Here is a 24,093-nt window from a genome sequence, read left to right as displayed (position 1 = left end):
GTCCTTCCCTTAGGAGCAGCCTGCGGAAACAAGCACCTCAGCGTGACTGTCCACCTTGCAGTTTGTTCTCATTTGCTGCCCACGGTGTGTTTATAGATTGCCATTGTCTGCTTAAAAATCACTTTGTAGATAGAAAGCCTTGAATCCTGAAACTTAAAAAAAAAAAAAAAAAAAAAAAAAAAAAAGAGGTGTCCGTTTTGTTACTAGAAGTTCGTTTCCATGGCAAGAAGCCAGTGTGGCTGTCTGCCATGACGGAGCAAGCCATACAAAAAAGAAATCTAAGAATTGTCATGGAATACATTACTGACAGTCCAGCGCCTGTGATGAAGGTAACACCAAACCTTCTGTTCCCGGACCAAACTGGGCTGCTATTTCTCACGGCCCAATAATGAAACACAAGTGAGCTGGGCAGGAAGCGAGTTTTTATTTCTGCAACCTGTTACAGGGAGAAGCCCTGGCAAGCATCACCAGACTAACTCAAAATTACAGTTTTCCGGAGCTTCTATACCTTCCAAGCTATGTGGATATACGTGTGTGCATTTATCTAAAGATATAAGTGATTAACTTCTTCTCATCTATCACTAAGGTGTGAGTCCTGAGGACCTTCCTCTGGAGCCTCAGTAAATTGACTTCATCGAAGTGGGTCCAGGTGCTGCGGTGATTACCCTTATCTTGTCTCCTGCTAAGTCACGGAGGTTTGGGGCGTTCCTTCAAAGCCCCAATAAGCTTGTTTGTGGAGGTCTGGGGAGTTTCTGCAGACCCCCAGTAAAACTTGTTTAATCCTAAATGGGTCCTGTTAAGAATTTCTTCATTATTTTGTCATCCTTTAAGGCCCAGGGAAGGCCTGGGAAAAACTCTTGGTGGGCTTTTGTTACCTTCCAGCCTTTGTATAAGGGCGCTGGCTTTTAATATTTAACCAGTCAGTCAATACTGAAACAGGTGTTGTGGGGGCCTGTGTTAGTGAGACCTGGCCTGCCACACTTCCACTTCTCAGTTTCCAAGTGCTTTCACTCACACACTGTGAAAGGAACATAAATCTTGGGGCCCCCAAGTCACTAAGCTAAAGGGAAAAGTCTAGCTGGGAACTGCTTAGGGCCGACCTGCCTCCCATTCTATTCAAAGTCACCCCTCTGCTCACTGAGGCCACTGCGTATCTGATAGCCTCCTTTGGAAAGGCTCATCAGAAACTCAAAAGAAGGCAACTGTTTGTCTCTCACCTGTTCGTGACCTGGAAACCCCCTCCCTGATTCCAGTCTTCCTGCCTTTGCTTCAAGTTGTTCCATCTTTCCAGACTGAACCAATATACTTCTTTTTTTTTTTTTTTTTTTTTTTGAGACGGAGTCTCGCTCTGTCGCCCAGGCTGGAGTGCAGTGGCGTTATCTTGGCTCACTGCAACCTCTGTCACCCGGGTTCATGCCTTTCTCCTGCCTCAGCCTCCTGAGTGCCTGGGACTACAGGTGCCTGCCACCATGCCCGGCTAATTTTTTTTGTATTTTTAGTAGTGACGGGATTTCACCGTGTTAGCCAGGATGGTCTCGATCTCCCGACCTCGTGATCCTCCCGCCTCAGCCTCCCAAAGTGCTAGGATTACAGGCATGGGCCACCGCGCCCTGCCTCTAGGTGATTTTTTTAAACCACTTTTACTACAGGCTGGGCATAATGGCTCATGCCTATAATCCCAGCACTTTGGGAGGCTGAGGCATGAGGATCACTTGAGGCCAGGAATTTGAGACCAGCCTGCACAACATAGCGAGAACTTATCTCTACAAAAAATATAAATAAATAAGCAATAACTGGGTATGACGATGCATGCTTATCATCCAAGCTACTTGGGAGGCTGAGGTGGGAGGATCACTTGAGCCAAGGAGTTCGAGGCTGCAGTGAGTCATGATCATGTCACTGCACTCCAGCCTGCGCAACAGAGCAAGATCCCACCTCTAAAAGAAAAAAAACTTTATTACACAAGTGCGTGTGTGTGTGCGTTCATAATCAAGCTATAGTTTTCTTTGGTGCATGTTAAAATGGACATCAGTGTTGTCTTCCTTTGGTTACCTTTCCTCTGCCTGTCTTTTAAACTGCTTGTGATATTTTTGAGAGGTATTCCTACTGGTGCTAGAGACCCACTTCATTCGTATCAGCAGCACCATCGCCCCTGTCCCACAATGATGTCACTGGTGAGCATTTCATGTTCTTTCTTCTCTTATGAACAATGGGGCCACCAGCTTTCCCAGCTTTCCCCCATGCCCACGTGGTTGTGCTGTTGCTGTGTGTGCACCGCAAGCAGAATCAGAAGGGAGATATGCTCATATTCGGATGTCCCTGAAGGTCTCTTCAGGACTTTGACGGGGTTATAATCCCACCAGCGATTGGTCAGCTCTTGGGCTGTCTCAAATCGCCATTGCCACACCTTTGATTGACCTTTTTTTTTTTTTGGAAATGGAGTTTTGCTCTGTTGCTCAGGCTGGAGTGCAATGACATGATCTCGGCTCACTGCAACCTCCGCCTCCTGGGTCCAAGCGATTCTCCTGCCTCAGCCTCCTGAGCAGCTGGGACTACAAGCCCCTGCCACCACACCCAGCTAACTTTTGTATTTTTGGTAGAGACGCGGTTTCACCATATTGGCCAGTCTGGTCTCAAACTCCTGACCTTGTGATCCACCCACCTCGGCCTCTCAGAGTGCTGAGATTACATGCGTAAGCCACCTTGCCTAGCCTAATTGACTTTTTTTTTTTTTTTTTTTTTTAGAAAATAAAAGCCCAAGTGTTTAAATTGATTTAAATTTAAACAGTGGCTTAAATTGACTTTCAATGACTATGTGTGACCCTGAGCATTTCTTACACACATCAGCTGGTCAACTGTGTAATTCCCTCTTCTTTGAATTTTTCTTTTCAGCAAATGCAATGATCATATCCCTCTTCTTTTAGTCGCCTTATAGTCTCTCTCCTCCATTTTCTTTTTCTTTTCTTTTCTTTTTCTTTTTTTTTTTTTTTTTTTTTTTTGCTATCCATCTGTTTTGGTAGGAGCTATCTATACACAGTTTGTGCTCTGTAACCAGAATTTCTGCATCTATAGATCCAACTAGTCTTGTATTGAAAATATTTCGACCGGGCGCGGTGGCTCACGCCTGTAATCCCAGCACTTTGGGAGGCCGAGGCGGACGGATCAGGAGGTCAGGAGATCCAGACCATCCTGGCTAACACAGTGAAAACCTGTCTCTACTAAAACTACAAAAAAAAAATTAGCCGGGCGTGGTGGCGGGCGCCTGTAGTCCCAGTTACTTGGGAGTCTGAGCCAGGGGAATGGCATGAACCCAGGAGGCGGAGGTTGCAGTGAGCCGAAATCGCGCCACTGCACCCAGCCTGGGCGACAGAGCAAGACTCCGTCTCAAAAAAAAGAAAAAAAGAAAAAAAAAAAAGAAAATATTTCAAAAAATAAAATATAGCAATCCAATAAAAAGTAATACAAATAAAAAATAATAGCCAGGCGCCGTGGCTCAAGCCTGTAATCCCAGCACTTTGGGAGGCCGAGGCAGGCAGATCATGAGGTCAGGAGATAGAGACTATCCTAGCTAACACGGTGAAACCCCGTCTCTACTAAAAAAAAAAAATACAAAAAATTAGCCGGGTGTGGTGGTGGGCGCCTGTAGTCCAGCTACTCTGGAGGCTGAGGCAGGAGAATGGCGGGAACCAGGGAGGCAGAGCTTGCAGTGAGCTGAGATCCGGCCACTGCACTCCAGCCTGGGCGACAGAGCGAGACTCCGTCTCAAAAAAAAAAAAAAAATAATAATAATAATAATATAGTATAACAACTATTTGCATAGCATTTACACCGTATCAGGAGTTATGAGTAACCTAGAGATAATTTAAAGTATACCAGAGGCTGGACCCTGTGGCTCACCCCTGTAATCTCAGCACTTTGGGAGGCCAAGGTGGACAGATTACGTGAGGGCAGGAGTTCGAAACCAGCCTGGACAACGTGGTTAAAACCCGTCTCTACTAAAAATACAAAAATTCGCTGGGAATGGTGGCGCATACCTGTAATCCCAGCTACTTGGGAGGCTGAGTCAGGAGAATCTCTTGAACCCGGGAGGTGGAGGTTACAGTGAGCCAAGATCACGCCACTGCACTCCAGCCTGGGCAACAGAGTGAGATTCTGTCTCCAAATAAATAAATAAATAAAAATATACAGGAACATATACTTGCATTATATGCAAATACTGCACCATTTTATATCAGGAACTTCAGCAGCTGTGGATTTTGGTGTCTGCAGGGAAGAAGGGGTCTTAAAACTAATACCCCATGAATTCTGAAGGATGACTGCATTTTGCATATTAAACTTTCCCTGGTGATATGGGCAGGAAGGAGCCTCTTCCAGTTAACAGCTCATCTTTTGACATTTTTAGAGCCTGAAGTCAGAACATTATTATTATTATGGTTATTATTTTTAAAATGTAGGCATAGTCTAACCCATTTTTAAAGGTTATGCTTTTTTTTTTTTTTTTTTGAGACGGAGTCTCACTCTGTAGCCTCAGCTGGAGTGCAATGGCAGGATCTCGGCTCACTGCAACCTCCGCCTCTCAAGCTCAAGTGATTCTTATGCCTCAGCCTCCTGAGTAGCTGGGACTACAGGCATGGTTATGCTTTTTGTATTTTATCTAAGAAAAACTCCTAAACCTGAGGTTATAAGATATTTCCCTCTATTTCTCAAAATAAAAAAATTTTTTTTTCTTTTACATTCAGGTTTGTAATCCACCTGTAGTTCATTTTTAAGTATTACATGAGGCCGGGCGCTGTGGTTCACACTTGTAATCCCAGCACTTTGGGAGACCGAGACGGGCAGATCACCTGAGGTCAGGAGTTCGAGACCAGCCTGGCCAACTTGGTGAAACCGCATCTCTACTAAAAATGCAAAAATTAGCCAGGCGTGGTGGCACATGCCTGTAGTCCCAGTTGAGGCACAAGAATTACTTGAAGCCTGGAGGAGAAGTTTGCAGGGAGGTGAGATCACACCACTGCACTGTAGCCTGGGTGACAGAGCGAGACTCCGTCTCCAAAAAAAAAAAGTTTTGCATGAAGTTGAGATTTGATCACATATCATCCACAAGAACAGCCAATTGTCTCAGTCCTGCCTATGTGGAATTTGGTTTCTTCTCTCATTGTTTTATAACTGCGACCTGTCTCATATGCCAAGACACAATTTAGTCAGTCTGTTTCAAACCCTTCTGAACCTATGCATTGCTCAGTTTCTCTGTCTCTGAGCTACGGTTTTCATTTCTTTTTTTTTTTCTTTTGAGACAGGGTCTCGCTCTGTCACCCAGGCTGCAGTGCAGTGGCGTGATCATGGCTCACTGCAGCCTCAACCTCTCTTGGGCACAGGTGATCCTCCCACCTCAGCCTCCGGAGTAACTGGGACCACAGGTGCATGCCACCATGTCCAGCTAATGTTTTTTTAATTTTTTTTTAAAGATGGGGTCTCACTATGTTGCCCAGGCTAGTCTCAAACTCCTGGGCTCAAGAAATCCGCCAGTCTCGGCCTCCCAAAGCGCTGGGATTACAGGTGTGAGCCACCACGCCCAGCTCCACATCTTATTTCTTAATAACATTTCCATCTACAGATCCTGGTATTTCTGGGGAAATGCTTTTTAATATCTCACACTTAGATCTTTAAATTTCCACTTTTGACTTAACCTGAGGTGCAGGCTGGGTCAAGATTCCATTATCATTCAAAGAATCATTCTTTTAGTGTGAAGAACCTCTATTTGGGCCTCAAAGTTGTTTGCACCTCGAGGGTTATTTTGTCTGATTTTGCTAGCCCAACTTGGCTTTCTTTCTATTGGTATTTGCTTTGCGCATTTTCTTTTCCTAGCTATTTTCACCTTCCCTTTGGCATTTTGTTGCAAACGCTTCTCTTGTAAATAGCACGAAACATTTTAAATTGCATAATCTAATCTCTGTCTTTTTACAGATTTATTAAATCATTGAACATCGAACAAAACTAAGGATACGCTATTCCTACTATTTTATTTTACTTTTCTTCTTTTTTAACTCCTTCCTTCCTAACTTCCATTTAGTATTCAGTTTTTAAATTTATTATTATTATTTTTTTATTTTTGAGACAAAGCCTGGCTCTGCCACCCAGGCTGAAGGGCAGTGGCGCAATCTCAGCTCACTGCAACCTCTACCTCCAGGACTCAAGTGATGCCCCCACCTCAGCTTCCTGAGTAGCTGGGACTACAGGCGCTCACCACGACACTTGGCTAATTTGGGTATTTAATTTTATTCTTCATTTTTTTGTATTTAATTTTATTCTTCATTCTTCATTTTCCTCCACTAGTTCAGGAGTTATATGTTCAATTTCTATTTTTAACAGGAACACTTAACCTTAAAATGTCAAAATCCAGCAACATCTAACTACTTTTACTCACTTCTTCCCTTTCTTATCCTCTCTGTGAAGGTAGCCTAATCTTTAGAAATTAAGTTTCACTTTGTTGTTAACACCAGTTATTATTTTGTTAAACAGCTAACAATCACTTAGTTTTACCGGCTTGTTTCCAATGTCTTTGGCTGGCATTGCTGTTCGCATCCTGCTGTGCTATTCAGGGTGTGAATTTCTTCTTAAGGCAGAGCATCATTTGGAAGATTTTTCAGCAAGAATTGCAGAGCTCCTTGTTGGAAATATTTACGCTATCATCACTCTCCAACAGCAATTTAGCTGCATTTTCAATTCTTGCTTGATAGTGAACATTTCCTGAACAACCTATAAATGCCTGTCCATTGACTTCCTGACATCTCTCATGTCAGGAAGGCCGTCTGCTAGAAGTCTGGGAGTTATTTCTTTTTCTTTTTTCTTTTTTTTTTTTTTGAGACGGAATCTTGCTCTGTCACCCAGGTTGGAGTGCAGTGGTGTGATCTCGGCTCACTGCAACCTCCGCCTCCCAGGTTCAAGTGATTCTCCTGCCTCAGCCTCCCAAGTAGCTGGGATTACAGGCATGTGCCATCATGCCCAGCTAATTTTTTTATATTTAGTAGAGACCGGGTTTCACCATGTTGGCCAGGTTGGTCTCGAACCCCTGACCTCAGGTGATCTGCCCACGTCAGCCTTTCAAAGCACTGGGATTACAAGTGTGAGCCACCACCCCTGGCCAAAGGTTACCTTTTTAATTGAAAATAAATAAATAAATAAATTGAAGCAAAATTTACATATAATTCGCCATTTAAAAATGAACAATTCAGGGGCATTTAGAACATTCAGAGTGTTGTGCAGCCATCACCTCTGTGTACTTCCAGAACACTTTTGTCCCCCCAAAAAGAAACCTGGATTTTATCAAGCAGTCACTGTCCCTTTCCCCTCCAGCCCCTGGCAGTCACGACACTGCTTCTGGTTCTAGGGATTCGCCTATTCTTGAAATTTCATTTTCATAAAAATATACACTATGTGATTATTTGTGTCTGGCTTCTTTCTCTTTGTAAAATGTTTTTGAGGCTCAACCACTTTGTATCAATTTTCAGTGCTTCATTCCTCTTCAAGGCTAAATAATATTCCATTGTGTGGATGGACCACATTTTGTTTATCCATTCCTTCCACTGATGAACATATGAGTTATTTCTGCCTTTTAGCTATAATGAATAGTGCTGCTGTGAACATTTGTGTACATATTTTTCTTAGAACCCTTGTTTTCAATTATTTTGAGTATATACCTTGGAGTGGAATTGCTGGTTCACAGAGTAATTCTATATTTAACTTTTTGAGAATCCACCAAAGAATTTGTTCACAGTGGCTGTACCATTTTAGACTCCCACCAGCAATGTACAAACGTTGCAGTTTTGTCACATCCTTGCCAACACTTGTTATTTTCCATTTTAGATTTTAGCCATCTCAGTGAGTATGAAGTGGTGCTTCACTGTGGTTGTGATCTGCATTTCCCTAATCACCACATTTTGCTTTCAATATCTACTATCTGGTATAGTTTTTGCATCTTCTTCATACACCCCACAGTTCTGTAAAACATCCTCAACCATCCCTCCATGAGCATCAGTTCAAGGACATTGCCTCAGTTTTTCCCAGCCAAAGAGTCACTCACCTGAGTTTGGCTTCTTGGTGGGTTCTGTGAACAAAGAGAGAAAATAAATTCAATATGCATTGAAGATTCATCAGAAGCACAAAGAAAGGCCATGAACACCCTGATGAAAGATGAAAAGGGAGTGACAAAGCAATACAAAGTAAATGATATGGACACAAATTCCATGTTGTATTCAGAAGAAAAGCAAGAAAACACCCTTAAAATCCATTCAAAAACAATCCACCCTTGAGGCTGTGAGGATGCCCACAGGATGGTCAAAGTAGCTGAGAACATCCAAGACAAGTAAGTGAGCTACCTGCCCGTAGAGCCACCATAGAGCTGGACGGTGGAGAGCGGGGCAGGGGGAGGCAAAAGAAAAGATAAAGACTTTCAGCTTCTAAAATGATGGCTTTTCTCACTTTCTTTCATTCACTCATTTATTCATTCAGCAAATATGTATTGCATGGATGTGGCTATCAGGTCAGGAGTGCTCAGGGTGCAGCCTGTGACCACCCTGCTCAGTGAACCTGGGTGTGCAGTGAGGGTGGGCAGACAGGGGCAGGAGGAGGTTTGAGGAAGATAAGTCAAAGGAGGTGGAGTCGGCCATGGCTGGGAAAATTGGAGCTTCAGGGCTGTGCAATGGCCAGACTTCTTCCGAACAGAGGAAACAGTGTATTTGAAAGCATGGTTCACATAACAGCCTCGCATTGCCTTGGTAGGAGGAAGCTGGAACACAGGGGTATACGTGTGGTGGGGGCATTCACTGGGGGTGCAGAGACTGCAAAAAGGAGAGTCTGAAGCTCCAAAGGGGACATACGATTTCGCATGTCCTGTATTTTAATTGAAGGTTTCCCATCACCTTTTCTCCTTCCTGCCACCTCCCTCTCCCTTCCTGCCCTCACTTCTTCCTTCTTCCTCTCCTTCCTTCCTTCTCTCCTTTCTTCCTTCCCTCTCTCCTTTTCCCCCTTCTTCTTTTCTTCTTCCCCACCCTCCTTTCTTCCTTCCTCCCCTCCCCCTCTCTCCTTCCTTCCCTCCATCCTTCCTTCTTTCTTTTCCTTCTTCTTCCTTTCTTCCCCATCTGTCTTTCTTTCCTTCCCCCGCTCCTTTCTTCCTTTCTTCCCTTCCTCCTTCCTTCCTTCCCTCATTCTTTTCCTATCTTATCTCCTTTCTTCTTCCTTCCTTCCCTCCATCGTTCCCTCTCTCCTCCCTTTTCTTCCCTCCTTCTTTCCATCCTTTTTTCCTCCCTCCCTCCCTCTTTTCCTCCCTCCTTTCATTGTTTCCTTCTCTTTTCTTGCTTCTCTTCCTTTTCCCTTCCTTTCTCCTCCCACCCTCCCTCCCTCTCTCCCATCCTTCCTTTCTCCATCTTCTTTTTAAAATGTAAAATTATAAAGATTTTTTAAAATAGTGATACACTCACAGAGTTTCTTAAAGCCCAAGCAGTATAGACAGTGAAAAGCGAATACCCCACAGTCGCCATACAGGTGACTGTGGTTCCTGTGCACTGGGGCTTCCTTCCCATATGGAAGGGCTGTGGATGAGCAGGCACATGCCTGCCCATTCATGGGGGGCTCTTGGCAGCAAAATGATGCATTCAAAGATGTGTTTGCAGGCACTGGCAGTCTTCTAGGTGAGCAATGAAAAGGTAGTAACAGGTGAGTGGTAAGGAAGTTTATTTCTGTGATTTTTAAAAAATCAACATGAAACTCACATATCATAAAATTTGACATTTTAAGGTGTACAATTCAATGGTGTTTCATATTTTCACAATACTGTACAATCACCACCTCTATCTGTTCCAGAACAGTTTCATCCCCCCAAAAGGAGACCCCATAACCACGAGCAGTCCCTCCCTTTTCTCCCCTCTTCCAGCCCAACCATCGCTAAGCCACTTTCTGTCTCTCTGAATTTGCCTGTTCTGGATATTTCATATTAATGGGATCCTACACCCTGTGGCCTTTTGTGCCTGGCTTCTTTCACGGAGCACATTTTCAAGGCTCGTGAAGCATGTATCAGAACCCCTCTTCCTTTTTACAGCCAAATAATATTCTGTTGCATGGAGGGACCACATTGCGTTCATTCATTCATCTCCTGATGGACAGTTGTGTTGTTTCCACCTTTGGCTTATTGTGAAGATTGCTGCTGTAAACATGGGTACACAAATATCTGTTTGAGTCCCTGCTCCCAATTCTCTTGGGTACCTGTCTAGGAGTGGAACTCCTGGGTCACATGTCAGTGATCTTCCAGATCAGTAACATGTCTTGTTCTGTATCTGAGCCTACCAGCCAGCCCGTCCTTCACTATTGCACAGGGTTCTCTTGCAGCTATGCCTCATTCTTTGTCCAAACCAAATGCTGGTGCTACACACTCAGTCTGAATTTTGGAGAAAATCCCCCAATGCTTCCAAAGTGGTTGCAACCACACACCTGCCTCCAACTCCCACCCCTCAGTCTGCCTTGACAGGGTAAGATTCAATCTTCATCTTTTCTAACTTGATGGGAGAAATGGCAACTTCATGTTGGGGTGGGTCATTACATTTTCCTGTTGCACTGACAACAATTTTGTATCTGCTTTGTAGGATCATTATTAGCAAAAACATCACTGTGCGCAGAAAACTGGGAGAGAGATGAGTTCCTATTGTCTTGTTGTCGGCTTTTTAGGATCAGATCTGGTTATCATTCTCTCTTCCTCCAGCAAACACCATTATGTAACTGCCCTGGTCGACCAGTTGTTCCCAATGCTAAAGCCCAATGGAGTCTTCCTCTGTGTACATAAAAGATTATTTTTCTTTCACAATAAATGTTTGAATCTCAATTAGACTGTCTGCCTCGAGCAGGACTTTCTGCAGGGCCCAGGATGCATATTTTCAGCATTCTGGTCAGTCAGAAACATTCCAGCTGACCTTGAACTGATAAAACACCGAATGGGAAGATTCCAGGTCCTCAGTACCCTGGAGAAGAAAAACTCACAGCCCCATGATTGAAGGTAACCAGACAAGCTGATGGGAGAACAGAATGAAGTGTGCTCTGGGAGGAGAGATTGGAGGCCATGGATTGGGACCAGGGTGTAGGACAATGAGGGACATGAAATGAAGTGTAAGAAAAGCAGAAACTGGGCCGGTTATGCTGGTGCACATCTGTAATCCCAGCATTTTGAGAGGATTGCTTGAGCCCAGGGGTTCAAGACCAACCTCGGCAACGTAGTGAGAATCCGTCTCTACAAAAAAAAAAGAAAAGAAAAGAAAAAGCTTGGCATGGGGGCACACACCTGTTGTTCCAGCTACTTGGGAGGCTGAGGTGGGAGGATCACTTGAGCCAGGAAGTTGAGGCTATGTGGTAAGCTATGATTGCAACACCGCACTCCAGCCTGGGCAACAGAACGAGACTCCCATCTCAGTAAAATAAAGTAAGATAAAATAAAATAAAATAATAAAATACTAGCATATTCCTAAACCACAGGTTTAGAAGCACAGACCTACCAAGAAATGAGTCTGAGACATTTAGAGAGTGTGTAAATGTTTGTCTCGAGGCGTTTGTAATCTCCCACGAAGAACAGAGCTCTCAACACCAAGAAATTCCCAACACTGGCCCAATCCAACCCCAAAGTAACTATACAGCTGATGCTGTTAGATCCAAGCTGAAAAGAGAAGGCTCCCCTTGAAATATCGGCACTTACCGGGGTCATCAAGGGCGTCCGCCAAGTCAAAGTCTCTTTGACCTATTGGGAGCAAACAGGGCATAAGTCACCCCATGATAGAAAAGCCAGAATCCCCCTTGTTCCTCACCTCATGTTGCTCCCCTCCTCCTGCAAGCCTAGGGTCACCCAGAGCACTAAAACTAACCTGACTATGAGCTACATGGGAGATGCAACCACCACCTCCACCTAGTCCCAGAACATACTCATTACCCAAAAGAAGACCTGTGTCCCCATTCAGCAGTCACTTCCCCTTCCGCCTCCCCAGCCCCTGACAACCACTAATCCACTTTCTGTCTCCATGAATTGTCTGTTCTGTGAATTTCGTATAAATAGAATCCTACAATATGTGGTATTTTGTGCCTTGCTTCTTTCACTGAGCATGATGCTCTTGAGTTGCATTCACGTTGCAACTTGTGTCAGAGCTTCATTCCTGCTCAAGGCCAGGAAACTTTGAAGGAAGCCTCTCTCCAAGCACATAGACTTCTCTCCTGGACTCTGCACTGTACCACTCACAGCTTAGAACTGGCATTTCCTGCCCCCCGCCCCCCACCCCACACAGAGTCTACGTTGAGAGGAGCTGCCCTAGAAGAAGGTGAAGCATAACAATGTGAGGATCCTGGATCCCTGAGAGACTATATGGAGCATAGGACACCTTTGCCACCTCACCTGGCTGCAACACAAAAAAGACACAAACTTTTCATTCTTTGGGGGATGTTTGTTACAGCAGCTAGCCTACGCTGACAAATACAGGGTCAGGAAGCAACCTCTGTGGACAAGCTGAGGTTCCTACCTGATCCAAAAGCAGTTAACCTAATGAATGTGTCTGCAGCAGAGAGAAGAGAACATTCACATCTTTGTGACTCATCATTAAAAACACACTGCAGAATTTGTGAGAATGAAGAGTCCCTCTTGCTGACACATATGCACACCTTGCTCTTATTCCTCCCTTGCCCCCTGCCAGTACTAACCTTGTAGAGAAAACACCACCAGAGAATTTATCAGGAAGTAGAGGATGCAGCCAGGAGCACATTGAATCAGCAGTTACTATGCATTGAGTTCTGTTGCAATAATACCAGGCACCCAAGCATCTCATCCGCCCACCCGAGGATGTTGGTATGACCAGCATGCATATTTCCCAAAGGAAGAACCTGAGGTTCCGGGACGTTCAGGGCAAGGCAGGAGCAGAGTCGGAACCTGCAGAATTGTCCAGGGGGGACAACCTCTCACTCAAACACTAAGCCATGGAGGAGACTAAGCCTGGGGCAACCAGGGGAGCCCTCGGTGCTGGCTCTCCCCAACTCTGATGTCTGTCTCCCTCCCAAAAATCTGTCTGCCTGGGTGATGCTTGCTCTGTGGGAAGGTTCAAGGGCTCCAACATAGATTCGTACAGCCTGTGGCATGGCTCCAGCCAGATGCCACCCAGGCAGGTTTGCGGCTCCTCGTGGAGGTAATCAGGGCCTCTCCAGAGCAGAAGGTGCATCCCCAGACAGGAGCCCCTAAGTCAGGACAGAGTCACAAACCTTGGAGGGAAGGGGGACTCTGAGCCCAGGGCGCACACAGCAGCTGCCCCTGGGCCCAGACTGGAGGCTGGGAGCTGGTGGTGCCATCGCAGGTCAAATCCCACACAGCCATTTCTCTCAAACTCTGGGTGCCCCACGTCCCTCTCAGATGATGTTCTCTGCTGCCAGTGATCACTGCAGGCTCGCCTTGAAGAACAACCCAGCCCTTCTTTGCTCCCTCCAGCATTCTCCCTATTCGTTGTTGTTTTCTTTTTGTTTGTTTTGTTTTTAGATGGAGTCTCGCTCTGTCGCCTAGGCTGGAGTGCAGTGGCACAATCTCAGCCCACTGCAACCCCCACCTCCTGGGTTCAAACGATTCTCTTGCCTCAGCCCCCTAAGTAAGTGGGATTACAGGTGCATGCCATCACGCCCAGCTAACTTTTGTATTTTTAGTAGAGACAGGGTTTCACCATGTTGGGCCAGACTGGTCTCGAACTCCTGACCTCAAGTGATCCGCCTGCCTTGGCCTCCCAAAATGCTGGGATTACAGGCGTGAGCCACTGCACCTGGCCTCCTCCAGCTCTCTTGGTCATCATGGTCCAAGCTGCTCAGACTGGGCTCAGGGACAGGAGCCGCCTCAGCCTCTTGGATCCGTGCGACGTCTCCCCTCCAAGGCTGCCAGCAGTTCCAGTCAAGACACCTGTCCAGGACCCCAGAGTTAAGCGTCTTGGCTATGCACACACCCTGAGAATTTACATTCCAATCCGTGTTCACCGTTGACCAATATCTTTCACTGCGTTGTATCTCGGCCCATCCCAGCAATTCCAGGCATCCCCTCAGCAACTACTTAACAATCTCCTCCCAATCCGTGTACCCGGCCACTCCCTGCTGTTGCCCTAAATAACCAAAGGCCTCAGTGTTATCTCTCCCCTCCCAGTCCCTCCGCTCTGAAATGCTGTTGCATAAAACAGGCAGGCGGCATGGGAGGGCTGCAGACAGCTCGTCTCATCCTGCAGCAGGAGGCCAGGTTGCAGCGGAGGTTCCTTCAGCTGTGAGATGCTCTGGATGACCCTGGGGGATGACAGGAATTGAGGGTGGGGAGTGTCGCAGAGGAAGTGGAGCCTGGGGGTTTTAGGCTTTGCTTGGTTTCAGGGGTTGCACTGCAGCCAGAAGTTGCTGCATTCGTGACTCATACACACGAGGCTGTTGTCGGTCACACCCAGACCTCGTTACATAAACAAGGCGGACTCTGGCCAGCATCAGGCAGCCTGGGCACTGAGACAGTCTCCAGTCCTGCATGCCAGGCAGGAAATCTATCTCCCAGGCAGGGCCCCCTGTCCTCTCTCCTCTCCAGGGAAGTTACAGCAAAGTCACGGCTGGGGTCCTCATGGGCCTGGAGTAAGAACCCTGGGCTGGGAGATGTCCCAGGTAGACGATGCTAACTCTGGGCTCCCTGTCTCCAAGGTCGGGGTTGCACATGACGCTATTGCTTTCACGGGGTTTATTTTCCACCGGGAACATAAGACGGGGCAGGAACAGGAGATCTGTTTCCGATTTGCTTTGCTTATACTTAGTGAACTCAGCAGCTTTTAATCAAATCCTTGTGTTCTGGGATCCCTAAACCCCCAAGAAGAAAGCAGCCTCATTTTGTGCTGGGACTGTGACAATGGTCCTCGGTTGCTGGCATCCTGGAGATGTCGATTAAGTGGCTCCTGTTGGTGGATGGGAGGGCCGAGCGTTACACAGGAGCCCCCGGTAAAGCTGTGCTCAGGACCCCAGCCATGTGACACAGCGCTTTGAAGCATTCTTCTGTAGCCCGCAGTCACCAAACCCCTCTTGGGCCCAAATTCCACCTCTGCCAGAGTCAAAGATGCTTCTTATTGGAGTTCCCCTGCCCCCCACCCAAATTCCTTACGTTGATTCAGACCTACACGTGGCTCAGGCTTAGGAAACAATACCGCCAAGGGCAGGCCTCAGCAGCAGCCTCAGAAGCAGCCGTTTCTCTCGGAACTTCTCCAGCCCCTCGGTCTCTGAGTCCCATTCTCCCCTGAGGCACCGAAGGAACTAGAATCCCTCTTCCCAAGATGGGTCCCAGAAACAAGAACACCTCTCCCTCAAAGCCAGCCATAAAACCTAAAAACAGGACCTAACTGTCCCTCTATCCTATCTGTATAAAGAGTGGCACAGGCCGGGCGCAGTGGCTCACGCCTGTAATCCCAGCACTTGGGAGACCGAGGCGGGCGGATCACAAGGTCAGGAGATCCAGACCATCCCGGCTAACACCGTGAAACCCTGTCTCTACTAAAAATACAAAAAATTTAGCCGGGTGAGGTGGCAGGCACCTGTAGTCCCAGCTACTCGGGAGGCTGAGGCAGGAGAAAGGCGTGAACCCAGGAGGCGGAGCTTGCAGTGAGCCGATTTCACGCCACTGCACTCCAGCCTGGCAACAGAGTGAGACTCCGTCTAAAAAAAAAAAGAGAGAGAGAGAGAGAGAGAGGCCCAGAAGAATCTAGATACACAGGCCTGGCTGGGTTTCCCCGCTCAGACCTTCAGCATTGGATCAGGCCCTTTTTGTCCAACCCTATTTCTACACAGCTATCCAGACTTGGTTGAACCAAAGCATAAAAATAGACCATCTCCCCTTGTAACTTGGGGTCTTCATTCTGAATGCTCCCCTGTATACACGTTAAATACATTTGTATGTCTTTTCTCCAATTAATCCATCTGCTTTGTGTCCATGATTTTCAGTAACACATCAGGGGCCACGACCCCAGAAAGTCAATATAACAAACAGCAATTTTGCCAAGCAAAGAACGTACCGTTGCTCAAATAATAATAATGCAATGTCAAGGCCAATGCCCACTGAACATTAGCTGCCACCAGCACAGCTGCCACGCAGCACAGGAGAGCAATTGACCCACAGCAAAACCTCTGCTTCCCACTGAATTATTTACCTCAATCTAAAGAAGAAAATCAGCTCCCGGCAGGCTCTGAGCAGAAAATAAAAAGGAACACACAGAGACTGTCTAAATCCCTGACCCCAATTACCGCTATTGCCAGCAGAATCTGTACACCACGGAATTGAATTAGAGTCATCACAGGACGTGCAACCACATTAGTAAATTCAGACAGGCTCTTCTGTTTCACTATTCAATCCAATATCCTTTGATCTGCGTGCCCTGGAGAAACAAAGCTCTTTAAAGCAATTGTTCTCTTCTTTCCTCCCTTCCTTCCTTCCTTCCTTCCTCCCTCCCTCCCTTCCTTCCTTCCTTCCTTCCCTCCCTCCTTCCCTCCCTCTCTCTTTCTCTCTTTCTCCTTCTTTCTTTTTCTTCTTTTATATAGAACCTCACTATGTTGCCCAGGCTGGAGTACAATGGCGCAGTCTCAGCTCACTGCAACCTCCACCTCACAGGTTCAAGCGATTCTCCTGCCTCAGCCTCCAGAGTAACTGGGATTACAGGCGCCTCCCACTATGCTCAGCTATTTTTTTATTTTATTTTTAGTAGAGATGGGGTTTCACCATGTTGACCAGGCTGGTCTCGAACTCCTGACCTCGTGATTCGCCCACCTTGGCCTCCCAAAGTGCTGGGATTACAGGCATAAGCCACCGCGCCTATCCTTTTTTTTTTTTTTTTTTGATATCGAATCTCACTATGTTGCCCAGGCTGCAGTGCAATGGCGCAATCTTGGGTCACTACAACCCTTACCTCCCTGGTTCGAGCGATTCTCCTGCCTCAGTCTCGCGAGTAGCTGGGATTACAGGTGCGTGCCACTACGCCCAGGTAATTTTTGTATTTTTAGTAGAGACGGGGTTTCACCATATTGGCCAGGATGGTCTTGAACTCCTGGCCTCAAGTGGTCCACCTGCCTCGGCCTCCCAAAGTGCTGTAATTACAGGCATGAGCCACTGCCCCCCGCCTGTTTTTTCTTTCTTTACATAGGATTGTACTGGTTTTCTCTGAAGTGTGGGTTCATTTAAACCAATCTTTCTGGGGTCAGCTGCTGCGGTCGAAGCCACTTAGTGGGTCTTAAACCCATAGAACCCTTCTCAGCTTGAGGAAGCCCACAGAGGGGAAAGTTCTGAGGTTCCACAAACCTGGCACAGGGACCCCGAGAAGAACAAATCTTAACTTCCTTCAGGCAAATCCTAAGGTTTCTCTTCGACTCCAGCTCAGCAATTAAAAACTATATATGTGAATATATAGAAAGCATATGATAATGGCTCTTGTGACTGAACTTGTTACTGGAAAGGGTCTGAAATCAGACCCCAGCAGAGGGTTCTTGGGTCTTGCACAAGAAAGAATGTGTGGTGAGTCCATAAAGTGAAAGCAAGTTTATTAGGAAAGTAGGGGAATAAAGAATGGCTACTCCATAGAGCAGCCCCAGGGCCGCTGGCGGCCCATTTATATGGTTATTTCTTGATGATATGCTAAACAAGGAGTAGAGTATTCATGGCTCCTCTTTTTAGACCGTAGTAGGTAACTTCCTGACACTGCCATGGCATTTGTAAACTGTCATGGCGCCGGTGGGAAGGCAGTAGTGAGGACCACCAGAGGTCACTCTCGTCGCCATCTTGGATTTGGTAAAATGTGGCCAACTTCTCTACAGCAAGCTGTTTCATCAGCAAGGTCTTTATGACCTGAATCTTGTGCCAACTTCTCATCTCATCCTGTACCTTTAGAATGCCTTGACCATCAGGGAATGTAGCCCAGCAGCTCTCGGCCTCATTTTACCCAACCCCTACTCAAGCTGGGGTTGCCCTGGTTCGAACACCTCCAACAAACTCAACTCAGGTCCACCAGCCCAGTGCAGTAAAGCCGAACACTGCCATCGGGATTGCAGTGTAAGGAAGTGAGGCATTTATTCCAAGCTATTTAGAGGGCATCAGGCAACTTCCTTGATGCCTTAAGACTCAACCCCCTGGGTGGCCAGTAGGTGAGGGTTTTCAACGGCAAGGAGGCAGAGGTTACAGGCAAAGCCATAATACATGCAGGCTATACATTGCTTTGACCTAAAAAGGTGGGGTACCTGGAAGCAGGGGCCTAATGAGGATTCAAAGCTTCTCTGATTTGTCATCGGTTAAGGAGGTAAAGCTTTGTGTGAACATTTGGGGTCAGCAAAAATGAATGCTAGTTTTGGCCCATGGGTGTGACTTCCTCCAGCACCTCCCTGCACCCCCCTCCACACCCCTCCCGCCACCACACGCTCCAGGGAAGGAATTTAGAACAAACATTGGCAATAAGAATTCAGGCCTCAGTTTCTCTTACTCGACTACGAGCCAGCAGATGGCATTTTTTATTTGGCGGGGGTCTGGGTTCCTGAAGATCAACTCAGGGCCATATAGTAAGATGTTACCTTGGCTGGGCATGGTGGCTCACACTGGGAATCCCAGCACTTTGGGAGGCCGGGGCGGGCAGATTACCTGAGGTCAGGAGTTCGAGACCAGACTGGCCAATATGCTGAAACCCTGTCTCTACTAAAAATACAAAAATTAGGGCGTAGTGGCGCGTACCTGTAGTCCCAGCTATTTGGGAGGCTGATGCATGAGAATCGGTTGAACCCAGGAGGTGCCAGAGGTTGCAGTGAGCCGACTGAACCACTGCACTGCAATCTGGGTGACAGAGCAAGACTCCTCTCAAAAAAGGATGTTATCTTTAGTCTTTACAGGAAACTAAACATCTTGAGGTCCTTTCTTCCTTGGCTATTGTTCTACACTACAATCACCTTCTTGCTTATTAAGCTGCTCCATGTACTTCTCAAGGCCAGTGAGGTGCCTGGAATTTCCCTTGACATTTCCCCTGAAGGAACTCAAGGTTTTCCTTTATTTCCATGCTAGGGAGAGTGCCTGGCAGGCCCCGAAGAGGCGTGTCTTTGCTCCATCTCACTGTCTCCCAGGACGGCATGATTCACAGAATAGAAAACATTAAATAATATGATTAGGTTAGGACTGTAGCTTACAACAGAAAGTGACAAGGAAGGCTGCTGCCCCAATGGGGAATCTTATTCCCAGTGGGCCTTGTTTGCCAAGGGATGAGTTCCACTTTATCCCCATGGATAAGATGAAATCCATTCTGTTTTCTAATTGGTTATGAAGTTTTTGTTTGCAGCAGGGCAGGAAATCAAACACAGCTGGAGTCTCCTCCTGCACACCTCAACGTGAATATCCAGGGACTCCCTAACACTCCAGCTCACCGCGGCTGTAGACGCCGGAGCCGAGCAGGCCACCCTGGTGCATGATCTGCTCCTCAGAACCCATGAATCCTCCACGGTCTCAGCATCCGAGCAGCCCAGCCTCTCCCCAGAAGCTCAACCAATTGGCCCCGCTCTTGACTTCCCAGTGACCGTATTATGCAGTTGCAGATTGAAGCTCTATTGGAGCAACCATTGGCAATGAGAATTCAGGCCTCAGTGTATGTCTGTAGCACAACAGACAGTGTCTCCAGAGGTTGAAGTATTTTGTTTCAAAGAGGAAGGAATCATCATTCATCACAAAAGGCAAGACATCTTTGGAGCAAGGAAAACTTGAGGAAAATACCACAGACCATGCAATGGGGCACTGGTCAACGGTGTGTGGTAAACCAGTCTTCCCAGAGTGGCGTGCACGCGGATCCCTCAGGACATGGGTGACACACAGACTATGCTTCAGCAGGTCTGGCTGGGCCCAAGGCGCAGTGTTTCTCATCAGCTCCCGGGGGATGTCAAGGCTACAGATCCATGGATCTCACTTTGCAGGACAGAGACTTGGTAATGGCTTCCCAGAGTTGCTACAATAAAATCCCAAAGACTGGGCAGCTTAAATAACAACCTCGATTCCCCCACAGTCCTGGAAGCTGGAAGTCTGAGATCAAGGTGTGGGCAGGGCCGGTTCCTCCTGAGGCCTCTCTCCTGGGCTTGTAGATGCCGTCTTCTCCCTGTGTCCTCACAGGGTCGTCCCTCTGTGTGTGTCTATGTCCTCATCTCCTCTTCTTATGAGGTATCCTAGTCCATTTCAGGCTGCTGTCACAGCATACCATAGACTGGGTGGCTTATAAGCAACAGACATTGATTCTCCCACAGTCCTGGAGGCTGGAGGCCAGAGGTCTGAGATCAAGGTGTGGGTGGGGCTGGTTCCTCCTGAGGCCTCTCTCCTTGGGCTGTAGATGCCGTCTTCTCCCTGTGTCCTCACAGGGTTGTCCGTCTGTGTGTGTCTGTGTCCTCATCTCCTCTTCTTATGAGGTGTCTTAGTCCATTTCAGGCTGCTATCACAGAATACCATAGACTGGGTGGCTGATACACAAAAGACATTGATTCTCCCACAGTCCTGGAAGCTGGACGTCTGAGATCAGGGTATGGGCAGGGCTGGTTCCTCCTGAGGCCTCTCTCCTGGGCTTGTAGATGCCATCTTCTCCCTGTGTCCCCATGTGATCCTCCCTCTGTGTGTGTCTGTGTCCTCATCTGCTCTTCTTATGAGATGTCTTAGTCCATTGCAGGCTGCTATCATGGACTACCATAGACTGGGTGGATTGTAAACCACAGACATTGATTCTCCCAGAGTCCTGGAGGCTGGACGTCTGAGACCCAGGCATGGGCAGAGGGTCATCCCTCTGTGCATGTCTGTGTCCTCATCTCTTCTTTTTATAAGGTCTGCAGTCCTGTTGGATCAGGGCCCAACCTAGTGACCTCATTTTGCCTGAATCACTTCTTTTTTTTTTTTTTTTTTTGAGACAGAGTCTAGCTCTGTCACCCAGGCTGGTGTGCAGTAGCATGATATCGGTTCACTGCAACCTCTGCCCCCCAGGTTCAAGCAATTCTCCTGCCTCATGCTTCCAAGTAACTGGGACTACAGGCACGCCCAGCTAATTTTGTGTGTGTGTGTGCTTTTTGTATTTTTAGTAGAGATGGGGTTTCACCATGTTAGCCAGGATGGTCTCTACCTCCTGACCTCATGATCTGCCTGCCTCAGCCTCCCAAAGTGCTGGGATTACAGGCCTGAGCCACCGCACCCCACCTGAACCACCTCTTTAAAGACCCCATCTCCAAACACAGTCACAATTGGAGGTCCTACAGGTTAGAACTTCCATTTGTAAAATTGAGGAGGGTACAATTTGGCTCACAACAGAGTTAAACCATGGGACATGGTCAACAACAATGGGGATGCCATTGGACAGCCTGGTTCAGTGGAGACAACCAGGCTTTGGCAATCTGGAGAGACAGTTTCATCTCAGCAACATCACGTGCCTGGCCCATGCCCTGAATAACACTCTTCCTTAATTTTTTTTTTTTTTTTTTTTTTTTGTGAGACAGTCTTGCTCTTTACCCAGGCTGGAGTGCATCGGTGCAATCTCGGCTCACTGCAGTGCAATGGCGCAATCTCAGCTCACCTCTGCCTCCCGGGTTCAAGCAATTCTCTCACCTCAGCCTCCTGAGTAGCTGGGATTACAGACACATGCCTCCATGCCCAGATCAGCCCAGAATCCAGCCACATGCAGATTCTGGATCAGCAGGTCTGTGTGGGGCTATAATTGCGTTTTATTGTGATTATAATACAATAAGAAAATATTTTTTAGAAAAACCTCAGGAGGCATTCATTCGGGTTTAAGGAAATGTTCTTAGGTTGAAATGCACTTCTTTCTTTTTCTTTGTTTTGTTTTGTTTTCTTTTCTTTTCTCTTCTTTTCTTTCTTTCTTCTTTCTTTCTCTTTTTGTTCTGCTTCTGCTTGTTCCTCTTTGTCTTCCTCTTCTTCCTCCTCCCCTTCCCCTTCCTCCTTTCCTCTTCCTCTTCTTCCTCTTCTTCTTCTTCTTTCTTCTTCTTCCTCTTCCTCTTCCTCTTCCCCTTCCTCTCCTCCTCCTCCTCCTCCTCCTCTTCCTTCTTCTGACAAGGTCTAGCTTTGTTGCCCTGGCCGCAGTGCAGTGGTGCAATCATAGTTCACTGCAGCCCTGAACTCCTGAGCTCAAGGGATCTGTCTGCCTCAGCCTCCCAAGTAAGGAAAACAAATGTATTTTAGATAGATAGGTCAATAGATAGGTAGATGGGATATATGATAGATAGATAGATAGATAGATAGATAGATAGATAGATAGATAGATATTGAAGATAGATATTGGAGATAGATGAACAGATAGATAATAGAGAGATAGAGATGATAAATAGATAGGTAGACTTTTGAGACAGATGAAAGACAGATAGAGATATAGGTATATATAGAGTTAGATATAAACATATCTTATTGGTTCTATTTCTTTGGAGAAACTTAACTCATATACATATTAACAAAGATCAAGAAGAAGAAAATTTTAAAAATCACCCCAATCTCAGCATGTGCTGTTTTTTGGGAGACAGATAGATTTGCAAACGTTTTTAAAGTTTTTATAAAATCTAATTTTGCCACATAAAAATGTGAAGATTTTTGTGGATGTGATGACTCCTCTTGGGTTTTTAAACATCTGAAGCCTCCCAGAGGCTGGGATTCACAGGCCACAGCAGAGTTTCCCAGCCTCAGCACTGTGGCTGGACACATCGCTGACAGGTTTAAGTGCCTCTGGCCCCTGATCCATCGGGGGAATTCCCAGAAGCTTAGCAGTGTCTGGGAGAGCTCCATCTGGAGGCAGAACCCCACTTTTCTATCCCCTGTGTGCCAATAAGAGTGAAGAAAATGACTGGAATGGGGGGACCTCAAAGGAAGGGTCAGTTGTTATCCAAGGAAGGGGAGACATTTCTTGGACTATGTGCTCCAATATTTGCCAGATGTCTTCACACTCAGGTGCCAAATAGCCATAGACTGGTTCTGCACAGCCCCTTCCTACTCCAACGAGGAAACTATGGAATGCTTAGCTTCTGGGTTATATGTGCAACGGCTCTATGCCGTATGAGGGAAAGATCCTACAAGTGCATTCTGACAGTCAGATCCATTTAAAAATGCCCCAGACAACTATACCGTTCCTCCTATACTGTACGGTACAACTATACCTCCAGACAACTATACCTCCAGACAACTATACCTCCAGACAACTATACCTCCTATAGTGTACAGGAGCATGACATTTCCAACCTGTCCCCTTTCCCAGGGTTAGAAGTTATGACTAACAGCAGGTTCTCCACTACAGCACTAATGACACTTGGAGCTGCATAACTCTCTGTCATGGGTGCTGTCCTGTGCACTGTAAGGTGTTGAACAACATGCCTTGTCTCCACCCACCAGACACCAGAACACCCATCCCCGTGCAACTACCAAAACTGTTTCCAGACATTGCCAAGTGTTACTTGAGGAACACAGTTATCCCTGGGGAGCAGAAGAATGTCATAGATAGATGATGGACAGCTAGATAAATAGGTTGATAGATGGATGGATAGATAGATAGTAGATAGATAGATAGATAGATAGATAGATAGATAGATAATCAGATAGATAGATAGATAGATAGATAGATAGATAGATAGATAGATATGAGAGTTGAATAGTTGGAGAAGTAGGTAGAAAGATAGATAGATACATAGATACATAGATAATAGAGATGAGAGTTGGATAGTTGGAGAAGTAGGTAGAAAGATAGATAGGTAGATAGATGATAGACAGATAGATGATAGATGATAGACATGAGAGTTGGTTAGGGAAGTAGATAGACAGACAGATAGATAATAGAGATGAGAGTTGGATAGTTAGATAAGTAGGCAGAATGATAGATGATAGAGAATCAATAAATGAGAAAATTTTTGACAGATAGATCAACACATAGATTAGATAGATAATAAGTGGATATAATAGAGACAGATAGATCAATGGATAATGATAGATAGATAGATAGATAGATAGATAGATAGATAGATAGATGACAGAAAAATCATTGACAGAGATAGATAATAAAC

The 24,093-nt window shown here is 46.3% G+C and overlaps 1 protein-coding gene across 12 annotated transcripts in view; it reads right to left on the bottom strand.

Moving 5' to 3' along the window:
- XG (Xg glycoprotein (Xg blood group)) overlaps positions 1 to 24,093 on the bottom strand; it is a 64,790-nt gene that overhangs the window by 33,474 nt on the left and 7,223 nt on the right. For all 12 annotated transcript variants that reach the window (XM_005592882.5, XM_045384059.3, XM_045384063.3 and 9 more), the window contains exons 2-3: positions 11,732 to 11,773; positions 8,081 to 8,104 (exon numbers count right to left, since the gene is read on the bottom strand). In XM_005592882.5, the coding sequence (XP_005592939.3) occupies positions 8,081 to 8,104; positions 11,732 to 11,773 (66 nt within the window). The remainder of the gene's footprint in view (positions 1 to 8,080; positions 8,105 to 11,731; positions 11,774 to 24,093) is intronic.

Source organism: Macaca fascicularis, chromosome X (genome assembly GCF_037993035.2).
Source record: "Macaca fascicularis isolate 582-1 chromosome X, T2T-MFA8v1.1".
NCBI classification, from domain to species: Eukaryota; Metazoa; Chordata; class Mammalia; order Primates; family Cercopithecidae; genus Macaca; species Macaca fascicularis.
Note: the sequence above shows the minus strand (reverse complement) of the source record. Positions and strands in the feature narration are given on the sequence as shown.